General features: G+C 35.1%; 1 protein-coding gene and 1 pseudogene across 1 annotated transcript in view; both read right to left on the bottom strand.

The window, feature by feature from the left end:
• SNX13 (sorting nexin 13) overlaps positions 1 to 17,008 on the bottom strand; it is a 126,290-nt gene extending 109,282 nt beyond the window's left edge. Inside the window, 2 exon segments of the mRNA XM_023532497.1 lie at positions 15,402 to 16,142; positions 16,144 to 17,008. Of these exon segments, the coding sequence (XP_023388265.1) occupies positions 15,402 to 16,142; positions 16,144 to 16,203 (801 nt within the window). The 5' untranslated portion in view covers positions 16,204 to 17,008.
• Positions 3,211 to 3,329, bottom strand: LOC111743329 (annotated as a pseudogene).
• Positions 17,009 to 17,241: the final 233 nt, after the last annotated feature.

Here is a 17,241-nt window from a genome sequence, read left to right as displayed (position 1 = left end):
TAAAACTACCACTCCACCAAGTGAAAAACATGAAACTAACACCCTGTTTGAGAAATCAAAACAAAATAGTTGGCCAAATTATGGTAATAATGAAGAAAAAGCTTAACACACACATGACCTTTAAAACAGATTTGCATATGGAAAATCTTAAGATAAATAGATATGTGTTTGTATACTGTCAGGGTTTAATTATTTAAGTACTAAATAAAAAATTTTAAACATTTAATAATCATGGAGGTGTAAAGGCAGACACACGGCTGCAAGTGACTGTGAAGAGGCAGCTGGACCATAAACAGAGATGTCCTCAAGAATATCATGATCTGAGCTGTAATTCCTGAACCTGTAGTACTGCTCAAAGAACAAGCCAGCCTAGGAAGGGATCTCCAGAGTTAAAACCCAGAGTTTCAGAATGTGCTGGAAGAAAAAATCATGGACAAGCACCCAGATAATCATGAGATAATGCAGACAGAAATTCAGCAAAGAGGAATAAGCAGATTACACCAGCAGAGAAGGGCAGGGTTGGTATGATATGGTTTCTGCTTTCAGAGGCTTCTTTCTCCCCTTGTAGGTATGGCTAAGATTAGGACTTAGGTTACTGTAGTTAGCTTCCCACTACAAAGCATAGTAGTTATTAAATTATTCAACACTGCTACAATGTAACCCCAACCCTTCTTGGCCCTCAAATTCTCAGTAAAGTCTTCTACACAACACACACACACACACACACACACACACACACATACACACACACACACACACACACACACACCCCATCTAGATGTGATAATAAAATCCATGAAAAAAATTTTTTTTCAAAATTCAACTTGGAGAAAACTGTAATGGCTTAATTTCAGCCCCACTTTTATCTATTTTGTCTTGCTTATATACTACTTGAGACCATCTCTTAAAGCTAAATAAAATGTACTGCAAAATTTAAATATCTTTTGACACCAAAGCACAATCAACAAAAGAAAAACAGATAAATTGGACTGTGTCAAAATTAGAAACTTTGTGCTGCAAATAATACCACCAAAAAAATGAAGTCGACTCACAGAATGAGAAAAAATATTTCTAAATCATGTATCTGATAATGAACTTCACCTAGAATATATGAAGAACTGTTAAGACTGAATAAGAAATAGAGAAATAACCCAGTTTTAAAATGAGCACAATGGTAACGGTTTTCTATCTGGAATAACGAGTCCTAGAACTTATTGCGGCAATAAATGAACAACTCTTTTGGTGTATTTTGGAATATACCAAAAGCCACTGAATTGTACACTTTAATTGGATGAATTGTATGCTATGTGAATTATGTCTCTATGAAGCTATTTTTAAAATTACTACTTACTAGTTAAACAACAGGAAAGTATAGACACAAAGGTTAATGGAATAGAATAAATTCAATAAAAACAATTCTAAGAAATAAGTATCTCAAAAAATAGAGTACAGAAAAGGTACCACCTTAACACAGTGGTTCTTAGAGGCAGTTTAGCCTCCTAGGAGACATTTCACAATGCACAGAAACATTTTTGGTTATCAAAATGGAGGGAGGAGGTAGAACACCATCATAGAGGCCAAGGATGTTGCTGTACCTACGCAGCATCCTAATGCACAAGACGACCACCCACAATAATGAAGAGGATAACAGGAGGAAGAGGAGGAGAGATGGGGAGATTAACTATTTTTGATTAAAAAGACATAATGATATTGCTAAATTAGATCTTGGTTAAAACTGGAGAAATTTGTATATACTGAATATTAGACAATAATAAGGATTTTGGTAATTTTATTAGGTATGACGATAATGCTGTGGTTATAGCAAAACACATCCTTACTCGGGAGATTCAGGAGAGTATTTTTGAGGAGAAGTGACATAATACCTGAAATTTACTTTAAAATGGTTCAGCTATAACAACAAAAATGACACATAGAGAATCAGATCTAAAGCAAGTAGGACAAAATGTTAGCAAATCTAGGTAACTGGTACACAGGTGCTGACAGCAATTTTTTCAAGGTTTCTGCATGTTTGAAATTTTGCATTATAAAAAATTGATAAAAATTATGAGTATTTTTCTCCAATAAAATGTCACAAAAATACTAAAAATATGCAAAAAACAGCTTAGAAATTCTGACTAAAAAAATTATAAATCATTGTATAACTCTGGGCCAGGAAAGGTCTTTTTAAAAACGGTAAAATATGTAGGAAAGGATTCACATATTTAACCCTTTTTCGGTTTAGGAAAAAAAAAAGTGCAGCTCGCTGCCAGCGTTCACTTAACACCACACGTACGAATGCTACATTTTCTAGGATTTGACATTTTCAGCAATCCAGAATTACTATGTTTTGTAAATGGAAATATCACTACTAAAAACAGAATGCTATAAATAGAATGATGTCATTTGTTTCCAAAGACTATCGATATACTAGAGCAATGTGAAAATAAAAATAAAAGCGAGATATTTCATGGCAAACCTTGGGGGTAAGGTTAGGACTGCAATCTGCAAGTATCTCGGGGTAAACGCTGCAGCAGCAAGCACTCTTGGGGCAAGCAAGAAATGGTCTAACAACATAAAACTTATTTATATTAATAAAAAAAATTCCATAAACTTAAATATATATACTTGTAAAAAGATATGCACCGTATACAGCAAAAGGTTAAAATCCATGAGATGTTATAAATTATTAGGAAATAGACCAATACTACAAAAGAAAAACAGGATAGGAACAGGAAATTCAAACAGAAAATACAAATGGCCTGACATATGAAAAACTGTCAACCCCACCAGCAATCAAAGAAGCCCAAATTTTTAAAGCAAGAATATAATTTTCACCTATGTGACAGGCAAAGATGAAAAATTATAAGTCAACTTTGTTCATGATTTTTAAAAGTTAAATATAAGATTAAAAAGTATAAAAAGTATAAATAAAGTCTAGTATTCATCTATTTCTATTTTATTTAATCAGGATAAAAGCTGAATTTTATCAAATGCCTTCTTGGTGTTTCCTATAATACTCTGGATTTTTCTCTCCACTGACAATCTAAATAATCAGTTGTAATAACATATTTCTAAACAATGAGCCATTTTGCATATCTACAATGACTCTTTAATTGTAACAGAGTTTTCTTTTAGTGCACAATTGAACATTAACCATTTTACTGATAATATAAATATTCATAAAAAAATTGTCAATTTTTTTTTTTTTAACACCTACAGCACCTGGTCTTCCTAGGTGGTCTCCCATCTAAGAACTAACCAGGCCCGACCCTGCTTAGCTTCCAAGATCAGACGAAATTGGGCATGTTCAGGGTAGTATGGCCATGGACATCCTGTAAGTTTATATGAAGTGAAGGCAGGTTACAAATTTGTTTGTATATGTGATCCTACTTTAAAAAGTGTACAAATATAATACAGAATACCGAAGGCAGGAAATACTAAATGTGGTTATAATCTGCATGATAAAATTACAAGTGGTTAATATTTCTTTGTACTTTGTTTCAAATTTTTATAAGCATGCATTATTTTAAAAACTACCAACCAAAAAAGCTATCTTCATTTGAAAAATAATAATTAGTTCTGAATGCCTACATAAAGAAAGGAGATCCCTGTATAACCTACTTGGGGAAAAGTAGAAAAAGTAGGTATAGGAGTAGCATAACTACATAACAACAGAAAAAAGTCTTTGAATTTAAATGATATCATTTCTAACAGTTATGCTACTCCTATACCTAGAAGGGTCAATGTATATGAATAAAGAAAAAAAGCTGAACTTCCACTAACAGTCTGTGAGAATTTAAAAAGGTTGCAAATTATGTTTCTAGTAATTTTAATCATATTCTTAGAAATAATTAAAATTATAAATTGTATCTCTTACATCTAAAAAATGATTTTTAAAAAATTATATTTAAATCATTTCTTTTAAAAGCTCATTGAGTAATGGAGAGAACTTTAATTCATTATATTTCTTGAAATAACTATGAAATAGTTTTAATGGGGAAAAGGGCATTATTCCACTATACCTTTCAAGGCCACAAAGAAAACATCAAAAGGAAATGAGAATCTTGAATATCCAGGTTCCTCAATTCTTTTCCTCCTATAGCATAAATACCTTGTTCTCTTTACATCCTGTCACTGTGACACTAAATTAAAATAAAATATATTATTATGATACACAGTACTACACTTGGCACTTCTAACCCAATAATCTGTCTACTGCCTACCCACCCCGTTTGGGACACGTCATAGTATATAAAGATCCTCAAACATCAAGACCATTCTCTATTAGTACCTCATGAAAAATAAGCTATTACATGGCAATTCATCTTAAGCTCCTTTAACAACAAAAGAGAATTAGGAAGAATTAATTTAATTTATACATCAGAAAGCTTTCATGCACAAAGGCATTCCTCTCCTTTCGTACACAAAACTTTTACCCTAGTAGTTTACTGGTGCAGAAGCAAGATAAAGCAGACCATATTCATAAATGGTCCCATGTCTCCCTCATACATATAGGACCATAACAATACAAGAATAAAAGTCCCAATATTCACTACTCAACTTCTACTTTTCCCCATAATTTAATCCAAGGAGAAATCAAACAACACAAGCCTATCAATCTAGAGAGCTAGATCTTCAACGAATAGCCAAACACTGAACTGTCACCAATCTCCTACCTTTTCTTTCTTATGAAAAGAAGTATCCTCTAACACAATAGAAGCCATCATTTCTTACATGCTTAGTATTGTCTAGGACCTTTGTTAACCACCTTATACAGTATAAATATATATGTAAATATATATAGACTTTAAATATATATTACATATATCTAATTCTCACAACTCTATGACATAAGTTATATTATTAAAACAGCTAAGTCACAGAACTGGACCATGAACTGAGCGTAGTATAAAATTCAAGCATGTTCTGAACCATTATTTAACAGAGACTCTCAAGAAGGTTTAAAAAAGGGAGAGGAAGATAAAAAAAGGGGCAAAATTCAGCACACAATATCTGACTAATCAAATAAAAGTAATTAAAGATTAAAAAATTCAATTTATCAGAAAAACCTAAAGTAACCAAGCTAATATCTTAAAGTCCTTGGTACTCTTTGAGAATATGATGTAGATTTTGCAGGTATTATATTTAGATAATTTTCAGGGTATGTTCTAGAGTTGGTACAGATTCAGATAAATTTCCTTCACATTCCTGAAGGCTGTAATTAAAACAATGACCCTGAAAGTACTACAAGATCCCTTAGTTCACAATAAAAAAATAAAGATCAACAGTGTTCATTAACTCAGAGATTGTGAATTTAACTTTTAAATCAAGATAAATTCAGAAAAGAGGTATAAAATCATAAAAGGAAATTATACTGAGTTGTATAGTTTTAAATATCTGTGTTTTATTTGTCACCTTTTAAATTAATGATGAAAAAATATTTTAAACCCATAAGTGGAGTATAACTTAAAAATTAAAGTTAAATAATCTACGGTGGCCTGTTTGATTTATTTGAGATGAGAGGAAAGGGTAAAGATTGGGGGAAAAGCCCTCAGAGAGCAAGGTGCAGACCTACAGATGTAAAAGAGAATAAAAAAAGACAGAGGAGGAGGAAAAAATCAACACACCCACAAAGTGACAGCAGCAAGAAGGAAAAAATAAGTGTTGAAAGAAAAATAGACACATAGATTCACCCACAAAGGACCCTAACAGCATATACAGCTAAGTAAAATGTTATTATAACATGAACATCCCACTCATTGAGTGTAAGAGTTTATTGTACTACTACATGAATGCAGGTAAGCAGCTGTTATATAAGGGATTGAAATCATTTATATGCTTAATATCCGTATTTAGATTAATAAGTACAAATTTTATTTGTAACTTAGTCCTAAATCCTTTTCTTAACCCGCAACAGAGTTCTACTAATACCAATCAAGCCAACTACATATTTTTACAAAAGGATTTCCTCACTTTTCTATTTCCTATAAAAGGAACAACTCAGTAGAAGAGTTTATATAAATTTAGAGCTATTTTACATAAAATGTTATCGAATGGACAAGAACCATAGTACTTCCCATAGCAGAAAACTATATATAACACTGGCAGTTTTAAAGCATAATATGAGATTATACTACAATTAAAAACTTTAATAGCCAGAAAAAATATATTGGTTAGTAAAATGTTCTACTTATTACCAATTCATATTACACAGAATTGGCCAATATCAACTCTCTTGATTTCCTCCTGAGTTCAGTCTAAATCTAGATCTTAATGCAATACATAAATTAGAAAGTCAATAAAAAAAAGAAAGCGAAAGTAAGGCAAGAATTAGATCATCTGGGTCAAAGAAAATGACATTGTTTAATTTGACATTTTAAAATTTCCTCAATAAAAGACAAAACACAGAAAACAACTTTAAACATTGAATTCTAAGTTATAAAAATAAACCACTTGCTATTTACATCTAAGGAAATAGTAATAAAACCTACTATTTATTGAGTGTTACTGTGGGAAACAGTGCGCACAGTACTTAACATGTGTTATTTCACATACTTATAACAACCGTATGAGGGAAGTACCATTAATTGACAAGTGACACAGGATAAAAAAACAGGCTCAAAAGGTTAATAACTTTCCAAGGTCAAGATGCTCTGAAGTGACAAAATTTAGATTCAAATCCAAATAATCAGACACTAGTCATCACTCTTAACCAAAAGCATACATTCTTCTTTAAGAATTAGGAATGTTCAACTTGTAATTAGAAGAGGTGTGTGTGTATAGAAAGATATACAGAGAGATAGATATAGATATATAGATATAGATGATTAACACTCTGAATCCCAATAGAAAGACAAGCTCACTAAATGGCAGTTCTATAAATTCTAATTAATGCCTGTTATTTGACTGAATAGTCTAAGCTATCAGATATTAACTTGTAGAGTTTTTTGGTTCATAAAATCCAACACTCTAAAGCCTAACTGATTTTTCCAAAATTTTTATATAATCAACACATCCACTATTTATAAAGTACATTATTGCATTTTCTTTTTGTTTCTTTGTTGTGTTCTACCTTTCAAGTTCCAACCTCCCTCCAGCCTATTTCCTCTTATTTTGCTAACTTTTACCAGGAGTTGACTATTCCAACAGTTTAAATATTGAGCACTTGGGTACGATTACTCAAGAAAAAGCATCAGATGTTAATAATTAACATCGGATGTAAAAGTAGCTAATTATATTTAATAGTGTGATTAAACACCATGAGAAAAAACCCAAGAACAAAATGCATGTCATTCTCAAACTCAGGAAATCAAGAACAAATTCTGAAGTACAATATAATGACTTGGAGAAACATTGGAGAACACATAATATCATGTCTTAAAATCAGACCATTAGTTCCCAATCTAAAATGAGATGAAATTTTACTTCATTCTTAACTCTTCCACTAAAACTGTACAGCTTCAATCAGTTTTATAAGTTTTCCAAGCTTCAAATAATAGTGAATTTAAAAGCCATTCTACATATATGTATGTTGTCATCCAACTCCAGCCTGAAAAGAAAAGGAGTCACAATACAAAGAATCACATACTCTCTAATGTGCCAAACCACAGCCAGGCTAAAAATAGCTTCAGGGTTCCAGGAGCAAAAGGAATTCAGGTTTAAATGGAGTAACACCCAAGGACTCTCCAACAATGCAGAGCTAAGGTCAAAAGCAAAGTAGGATTCACCCTAGGGATTTTATAGAAGCATCAGACCAAAATGGTCCCTCAGCAAACTGGAGAAAGTGCAATAAGCCAACAACTGTGAATTACTCCACTTGATATCCATAGGTCTCTCGTACTAATTTAGAGATCATTAAACCAGTTTAATTTTCACAGTTGAACAGAGAAAAATTACTTTATTGAACTCTTCTGGCACATATTATGTCTAAACATACAATGGAATTATAGATGGTTGTAAAGATCTATCAATGCTATCTTTAACCGTGACACTGAGAGGTATTTTAGTCAAGAGACTGTGGTAGCAGCTGCCCTCCTTGAAAATCCATGACTAAATTTTTACTCATACCTGAAAACTATCAAGACAGCATTAAAGATCATACAAACTGTGAAATACTCAACAAAGTACCACAAAAATCAGCATAGTTGGACTATTATAAAAAAAGCTTTATCTAGTTCAGGAATACATTTTTAAGTGGTACACATGAAACCATAATAAAAATGTAGTAGTAAGAGATACAAGATATAATTCAAGTTGTTCTTGCATTTATAATTGGTTATACGAAAATAACATCAACCTAATAAGATTTTTCCTTGTAGGAAAAATTAAGAATTATATTCTAACTAAAAGCCTGATGTTACAGTTTTTTGTTGAACTTGGAGAAGGGAGTTTGTGATCCCAAACACAACATCAAACCACAGCGTACTATTAAAAAATGTTTAATGGACATATACAGTAACCAACCCTTGAAGGGTAATGTGATAATATAAATTTACCATAGACCTTGTATGTCTTAGTAATTTTTCACATTTACTTTAATTTTACTGGAGGGAATATTCGACATTCATTCAACAGATACTTAATGAGGACTACTAAGTGTCAAGCTCTATTCTGGGCACAGGGAATACAACTGTGAGCCCCACCTTCAGGAGTTTACATTCAAGCAGGGAAGAAATGTAAAATAAGCAGACAGGTATTACTTTCATTGGGTTAATGGAACTTAGCTGGGTCTTTTGGTAAAATGTGGTAGACCTCTTAAGGAAATTTAAAGAATCTTTTCAAGAGAAAAAAATATATATGATTCACAGATTTTTCTGCTTCTCTGTCCTCTCCCATTTCCACCCCACCCCTACTTCTCATCGTGAATTAGGTTGGAGCAAATCTGGACACTAGAGATGGGCTGACTCCTGTTTCAAGAAGCTCATTTTAGAGCTGCCATCTCATCCAAATTGGTAGCTTTACCTAGAGTTATAAAGCTAATTACCTTTTAATTACATGCTCCAACATTTTCTACTTCATTTTTCATCCTTGAATTATGCGACTTGTTTTATTGACAAAAGACCTCAAGGCTTCAGGTGAAAGATGGCCAAACTGGCTTAATTTAATTCTGATAGTGAATTTCCTGAGGGCAGGTTTCAGGTCTGACTCTCCATTTCAGTACCAGAACTTAGCATGTGCCTATCACATGGTAGGTGTATATTTGTTTGCTGAACAAATTAATCCACAAAAATTAATATTCAGTACAAATTATAATCAAAGCCTTATAAAATCGTCCTAAACAACAGCTTTTCCTTTTAAGAATGGACCAGGATTTTAAGAATTTACCAGCTTTGATTAAAAATAAAAGATTTCTCACAAATATTTCAGAATACGTATACACAAATGACTGCTAACCTTCAAATAAGTAATCTTTTTCAAAATATTTTGTAACTTCCCTTTCCAAAATTCTTTGGAATCAGTCTGCCAACCACACAATAAACTGCCTTTGTTACCAGTTTGCAGAACATGCTCTGTCTTTTTTTCCCTTTCACTTTTTTTAAGCTATTCCTTGCATCTCTTGTAACTACACCAATGGTCAGGGACCCCTCTCTCTCATGTGATCCACTCACCCACTGAAAAGCTAGTAAGCCATAAAGCTAGGTGGAGCCCAGGACTTAAATTCATATTAGTGCAAGGCATATAGGAAATAAACTGATGTATTAACCACTAATATTTGTATAATAATTGACAAATTACAGAGTTATATATCCTCTTATTTTCTTCTATCTTCACAACAATGTGAGAGCAGCTTAGGAAGGTGCTATTATTGTCCCAATTTACACAGAAGGAAACTAAGAACTTTTACACAGAAAGTTCAAACAACTTCCCCGATATCACGTCATGAACAAGTGGTGAGGTTGGGACTCGTCCTTATAATGCTTAACGTATAGGTCATTTGTCTGTTAACTTCACTACTGTGGAAGGTATAATTTGATAGACATAAGTAAGCATCACCATGACTCCAGCTTATTTATTCACTCAATTTCGACCACTTTTTTAAATGGTATCTTTAAGAGCTGTTCAAAGTTCCCTCACCTCATAAACATTTAAGGCATTGTAATATCCACATTAAACTGATTCAGAAGTAGAAAATCAACTTTAGATTACCATCAATTGAGGGAACACTTGATGGTCTGTAAAACTACAGAATTTCAAAACACAATTTAAAAAGCCACACTCTGAGAACCTCACTCAGAGAATACCACAAAGTCATTCAGCTTTGCCAACAAATGGCTAGTTATTGAGTGGCCAGCACTGGAACCTCCTCTTCGTGATAGAACCTATTTGATTCTTCCTCCAGAAGCTCATGCTCCCTCCTTTTCCATTATTATTCAGCTCACACGGCTTAGTTGATACCACCTAAAGCAATCTATTTCAAACATCCTCTCATACCCTTTTTCTTCTCCTCTTGCTCTTAAAAGAATTCTCTTTATTCCATAATTAAGTTAGAAATAACAATAAACATAAGTAAGCATGACCACAGCAAACAATGTGATTAAATTAAAAAATAAAGCATCCTTTTAATCTGCAAAAGTCTAACATGCTGGTAATTACTACATAAAAAGATGAAAAGCCATATGTTTTGCAGTGGCCTTATGATACACAAACCAATGCCTTTAATGTTTAAAACTATACACATTTCTACTTATTTCTCAGTCTCCCAAATTTAATTCCATATTTCCTCAAATAAAATAATTTTGTAAACTTGTAGCAATAAACATAACACAGTGGACTAGTTAAAAAACTATTCTTTATTAATTTATACAGAAAACTGATCAACAAACCTTATAACAATCCATCTGAACACTAGAGTCATATATTCTGGTATCTCCCTACCTAGAACTTCCAAGAATAGTTATAGAAATCTAAAACCTCTACTGTAATATATCAAAATGCCTAATGGAGGATATATATTTACCTAATATAAAGTTTTGGGGTTTAACTTAAAATATCACATATATTTGCATTTGTTTGCAGTTCTATCAACTAGCTAGCTAGTTTCCGATCAGAAGTGATGAACAAAGGGTATATGTGTGCTAGAAAGATAAAATACAATAAAAATAATTACTAAGTATAACTTACTTATAACTGAGAACTTGGAATCAATGGAGAAAAAGAAACAAAGTCCCTTTGAAATGCTTGAGAAAAATTTGGCAATATTTAACTTGGCTTGTCAAAATATGCTAAACAATGTTGTTTGTAGAGTGGCAAGCCGGCCTCATTCTAGATAGTAATGTCCTTCCACTTCTCTTATAAAATTTTTTTCCTTCCTCTTAACATCCTTTGAATGCCAGGAAACCAGGAATCCTAACCACTACATGATAAGGGAACATCCTTTGAATGCCAGTGAACCTAAGGTTCTTTTTCTGGTTAGTAGCCCTTACAATGACATTAATATGTAATTAAAGAAATAGCTCGTATAGTTTTAAGGATTAACTCATCCCAAGAGTATTTCCATTAACAAATACATTAATCAACAAAATCAATCATAATTTTTTACTAAGTACCTATGAGCAAGAATGTGTGTGTGTGTGTGTGTGTGTGTGTGTGTGTTTTTTAAAAGTGCCCTGCAATTCCAGATCCCCTTCCTTGATGCACAACTCATCACATTTCAGGAGTTCCTAAAGTGAAATACAAGAAACTCTATATGTCTCTATTAGTCAAGATTCACCAGAGAAACAGAACTTACAGGTTAAACAACTTGGCAGTATGACACAAAATTCCATCACCTTCTTCGAGAGTAAATCACCTATCAAAAGCTATGAACAGTTCTCCAGAGAAGAAATCTATTTAATTTTCTTTAGACAAATATCTTCTAAATTCTTCTGAACCAAAAAATTTTACCCCCTTAACTATTAACCTGAGACTTGTAAAAGTGCTGCAGTTTACACCTTTTCCCATCTGTAGCATATTTGTTCACTATAAAATCAAGTACTGCTAATACATAAAAATCAATAAATCTGGATGAAAGTAACACATAAACTATTTTATTTAACATTTACTAACGTCCCACATTTGCATACAACCCAAACAACAATTAAGTTTAAATAACTACAATTTTTATTCACTTTTTTTTAAAAGCATAAGACAACTGTCAATGGGCTGGTAACTGGTTTTTATACAAAAACAATCTCCAGAGCATGCCATAGCACTGGTACAAATTCAGCATGTTTTCATATTATCTTCTATAACTGTAATTCTCTGTAATAATAAATGCTCAGAGTAATAACCTTAATAACTTTTGAAACGTCAACAAAAGTGTATGTAATGAAAACTCACAGATATGTATTTCATTATATTCAATGCTATCAAAATTCAGATTAATTGAAACAAACTATCAGGTCAACATCCCATACCTAACTAATTCTGACATATGGAAGTTTACTTTTATTTTAAAGGGGGGGTGGGCGGTACGTAGAAGATGAGTTGGTATTAAATAATTTCCAAATATACTATGACAAATTTTTTGCCAAATGTTTTAGAACTAACATTTAGAGTAAGAAGTCCTAACAGGGCAAAGGCAGCAGAAGAAAAATATATTTAATGGGATGTTTATTTAAAAAAAGCTAGATGACCTACTGGAGCTATATATTCAATTCATACTAATCTATCATATTTCACAGGTTTCAAAGTTTAATGTACATATAAGCTCAATTGAGTAATTCTCTCTTTTAGCTTAACTTAATATAGCCTTTAGTTGATCACTTGCATGGTTTCTCATTTCTGCAAAGGTTTCGAACATTTACTTTGACAAAACGCAAAATCGAAAAGTTTCATGTAAATGTTTACCATTTTCATGTTATTGTTATGTATTTACATAGTTGGAATACCTACCTTGGTTTAAAAAAAAAACTAAAAATAGTATACTATTGATTATCAGCTACAAAATATTAATGATGCATTCTATACTAAGCCACGAAAACAGCATACAATTTGGAATAAGAGAACCTAGGTGTGACTACTGGCTCCACCACTTGTTATGTGATTGTAAGCAAGCCTCTTTTGGTCTTCTCATCAGCCTAATGGAAAGAATATCATGTACCTCGATGTTGAGAGGTAAAAGAGCCAAACAGTACAATTCACCACTTTCTGAGCACACTTTTGCTTGAGAATCTTTCATAACACAGTTCATCATTATACATTTTGATATCAAACAAATTAAATTGCATCCCCTAAATCTTGCTGACTAAAATAAGCACTAAGAAAAGCAATGAGTCCCACAATACTAATTTTTTAGTAACCAATATTGAGTAAAATTTTCTAAAATATTTCAAAATAAGATTTCTGAGCCTTGTTTAAACAACAGCAAAAGCTAAGGTAAAACAAAAAGTCTTTCTTAAGTAATGACAACTTTTAGTTTATCTACTGACCATTTTTAGCCAAGAAAATAATATATTTTAAAATCTATCAAAAGAGCTGAAAACCCATTGAGAACAAAATGGTCAGAGTTCTGTACCTTGAGAGTCAGGAGATGGGATTCTAGTTTCGCCTTTACCATAAATAATTGTTTGCCCTTGTACAAGTCTCTGGACTTCAGTTTTCTAATCTAGAAAATGACTACTAAAAATCATAAGTAATATCTAAGAACCATTTAAACTGGATCTTACTTTGGAGAAGTGATCCAATGTGATGGTTAATTGACTCGACAGTGAATGCCGAGGTTGGAACCCTGGTTCTGCCACTTAAAAGCTGTACAGGGTACATATACACAAAGCACTAAATACATCTTACTATTATCATTGACTTATTGTTTAAAATATTTCACAGAAACAATTTTTTTAAAAAATACAAAGTTTAGAAAGTTCTATCTGTCCAAATTAAGACACTATCATTTTACTAGCAGACACAAGTTCATGTGAAAGAACTACAACTCTTTAAAACGTGCTAACCTACGCCAAATTTAATCAAAAGATCATCTTATAAAATATTCTACATTAGAGACACCACTGGAAACTTGTTTTAAGGCTAATTATTCCCATCAAAATATCACACTGACGGTAAAAATAGAACAACTGCTACTTATTAGGTTTTTTTAACCTAATACTGCTAATAACAGAAGCTTATGATATACCATAATCTCCGAGAACCAAATTAACTCCAGAAATGAGAAATCTGTGGAATTTAGAACTATAAAGTGAACTACAAACTACTACAAATAAGTAGTTCATGAGTTAAAATCAACCAGTATTTACCAAACACATCATATGCCAGGTTTTATGCATAGATTCTCAAATACAATTACCAAAGTAGGAAAAGCAAGTAAGTCCTTTATCATCACATTTTCACAACGAAAGCCACTCATCTACAAACTTTTCTAATTTCCTTTTTGGCCCATGAAAGAACACTTCCTACTGCCCATTAAAATGTTTCCTATTCTTAGTTCAGCCCCAAAGATGCCCATACTAGTCCCTGACAGCTGACATTGGAATCTTCACAGGACTTCGAGTAACTTCTAAGATATTTCCTTAAACCCGCAAGCTTCAGAATTTATCTTCAATGATGCTTACACCAGCATATACCACTACACATAACTCTTTTAACTGTGTCAAGTACCTAATACATCAATTTAGTTCTTCCCCTTAAAGTATTGCTAGTCAAGGCAAACTCTACTTCAAAAACTCTGCTTTTTGCAATGGACATTGGCACCAGAAAAGAGAAATTGATTGACTAGTCAAAGATGCCCTACTTCCATTTCAGGACCAAGGAAAAAACTTCCACAAAGAGTACCAAGGGAACCTTAAGCAAATCAAGAGGGTAGATACTAAAGAGAACTTTCTTATTCCCACGATTTAAGCGAAAAGGTGACTTGGGTGTGTGTGGAAGGGCGGGGGGTCTCCAAGTGTCACTGTGAGAAAAAGAAGGTCCATTTCACCAAGTAGTCAAAGGTGGGGTAGGAAACAAACCGGTCTGGCCGAGTGACAAGCCCAGGATGCTAACCTAGCTTGGAGGTGGAGGGCCCTGGAGGCCAGGGACTGGAGAAGGGAGCCCTAGGGCAAACCGTAGGGGAACAGAAACCAGGGAGGGAGACCAAGGGTGCCACAGAGCAGCGTGTAAGGGTGTAAGGGTACACCATGAAGGAAGCGATGAGTTAGAAGACAGCGACAGCAAGAGGGAGACCAGTGCCAGGGGCGACAAGCAAGTGGCAACTGCGAAAGAGGCACAGGCAGCAGAAGGTGGTGGGACTCTGTTGAGTCAGCACAGCTCTTATTCAGGGAGCACTTGTAGGATCCCCGCTGCTCCTCAGGCCCCGGGGCCCGCAGCCGAGGGTCGGGCCCTCGGGCAAAAGAAATGATGTTCTCTGACGGGTTAGCGCCGGCCCGTTCCCCATTTCACAGGTAATACTGGCCGCCGGAGCCGCTTACCTCTGTTAACATTATTACACCCCGGGGAAGTGAGCTCCTCCCTAACCTCGCCGCATGGCAACAGCCGCAGCAGCAGCGAAAACTGCTCGAGCCGCCGCCGACAGCGGCAACAGCTCCTTCGGTCCTTTCCCGGGCGGCGGCTTTACTCGACTTCGCTGGCTTCCCCTCGGCCCGGCAGCTCGCGACGGACGCGCCGCCATCTTGGAAGAGCGACGTCCGCGTCTCCCCGCGACGTGCGCTCCCATTGGCGGGCGCAGGAACCGCCGGCGTCTCGTGACTGTCTCCATAGCGCCGGCGCGCAGGCGAGCGGAGACGGGCGCTCGGTGGGCCAGTCGGCGCCGGCGGCGAGGCCCCTAGGACTCGGCGCCCAGGAAGCCGTGGGACCGCGGGTTGAGAAGAGAAACCCCAGCGCCAAGCTAGCAGAGGAGCCGGCGCGCACGCTTGCGGGGTTCGCTCGCCCTCCGCTGCACGCCTGGGGCGGCCGGCCCTGGGGTAAAGGGAGACCGGCAGAGGCCGAGCCTTGGACTGATGGCCGTGTGGAGCTCGCGCGTCTCGGGGATGGGGCGGCAGATGTCCTGTAAAAGAACTTCCCTCTCGCATTTTCCTCGTTCCCGCGGCTACCGAAGAGCGAGTGGGAGATTTCGGCTTCTTCTGCGGTCTGGGGCTTAACTCTGCTCTGAAACTGCTCCTCTCCCTATCCCCCTCTCTTCTAAACTTCGACGGAAACTTTTCTTTGTCCTTACCAATCCTCAGCGAGTTCTGTACTGGGGTGCGCGGCAGTTTGTGGAACTGATACAGGCATATCGGCTTTACCCTGATCCTGGCAGTTAGGACTGTCGCCGATTAGTTAATTGTTCGGCCCCGGTATAACAATGAGAACTTAGAGACCTCTAAAAAAAATTGAAGCCACGTTTGCTTTTTAACAGACGTCTCTACAAATTTAATGGCCTCTTGATCCAATGTGTGTATCAGAGTGAACAAATTTCAGCAGATATTGTAAACAGTCCCAACTTAAATGGGACTGAACTCTAGAACACAGTGCGCATAGAAGCTTTGAGGCACCATTCTGAAGCTGCCACTGGTTTCGGTGTGTGGAATTGGAGGCAGTCTCGTCTACTTAAATTGTAATGAAAGTAGTTTACCTGAACTCTTGTCAAAGTGTGTTACCCCGTTGTAGAAACCAGTTTCCAAGGAAACTGAAAAGTAAAATTTCAGATTTGACTTACAGAACTGTCCCATCTCTTTTTTACAATGGGCACAAAGGCATTTTGATAAACTAGGGCCAATAGTTCCTGCCGCTTTACTAAAGAGTTATCCCTCACCTCCGCCTTCTTTCCTTAACAGTAGTACTCTTGGGTAAGATTTACTTAATACTCTTATAATCTTAAAACATTAAGTAATGACATTACAAACCTTGTGTTATCTGTTGTTTTGTATCCTCAAAAAGGAAACAAAATGGTTCGTTTAGGTAGTCACTGGGCAGAAATTGAAGAAAAATCCTCATTTTACTCAATTCAACTAATTGAGGCCAAGTAGTTCTTGTTTTAATCAACATCTGATACATAATTTCCATATTTCTGGGCCAGCAAAATTCTGACCCCTCCAACTCAGTAAGATATGTTACTGGTATTGACAGAGAAACCATAACAGGAAATGAGATTGGAAAATACTACATAGATTAAGATATTAAGGGCCTAAGGTATTAAGAAACAAGGAACTTGGAAAAAGATACTGTTTCAACCTGTAAATAAGAAAACAGGGAGGCTCATTAATATTTAAGTTGCTAGTAAATTAAAACTAATTTAGGTGTCTGGCCTCAGTATTTCATTTTCATCATACA

Source organism: Pteropus vampyrus, unplaced genomic scaffold (assembly GCF_000151845.1).
Source record: "Pteropus vampyrus isolate Shadow unplaced genomic scaffold, Pvam_2.0 Scaffold4, whole genome shotgun sequence".
NCBI classification, from domain to species: Eukaryota; Metazoa; Chordata; class Mammalia; order Chiroptera; family Pteropodidae; genus Pteropus; species Pteropus vampyrus.
The sequence above is the reverse complement of the archived record's forward strand: the minus strand, read 5'-3'. Positions and strand labels throughout refer to the sequence as shown.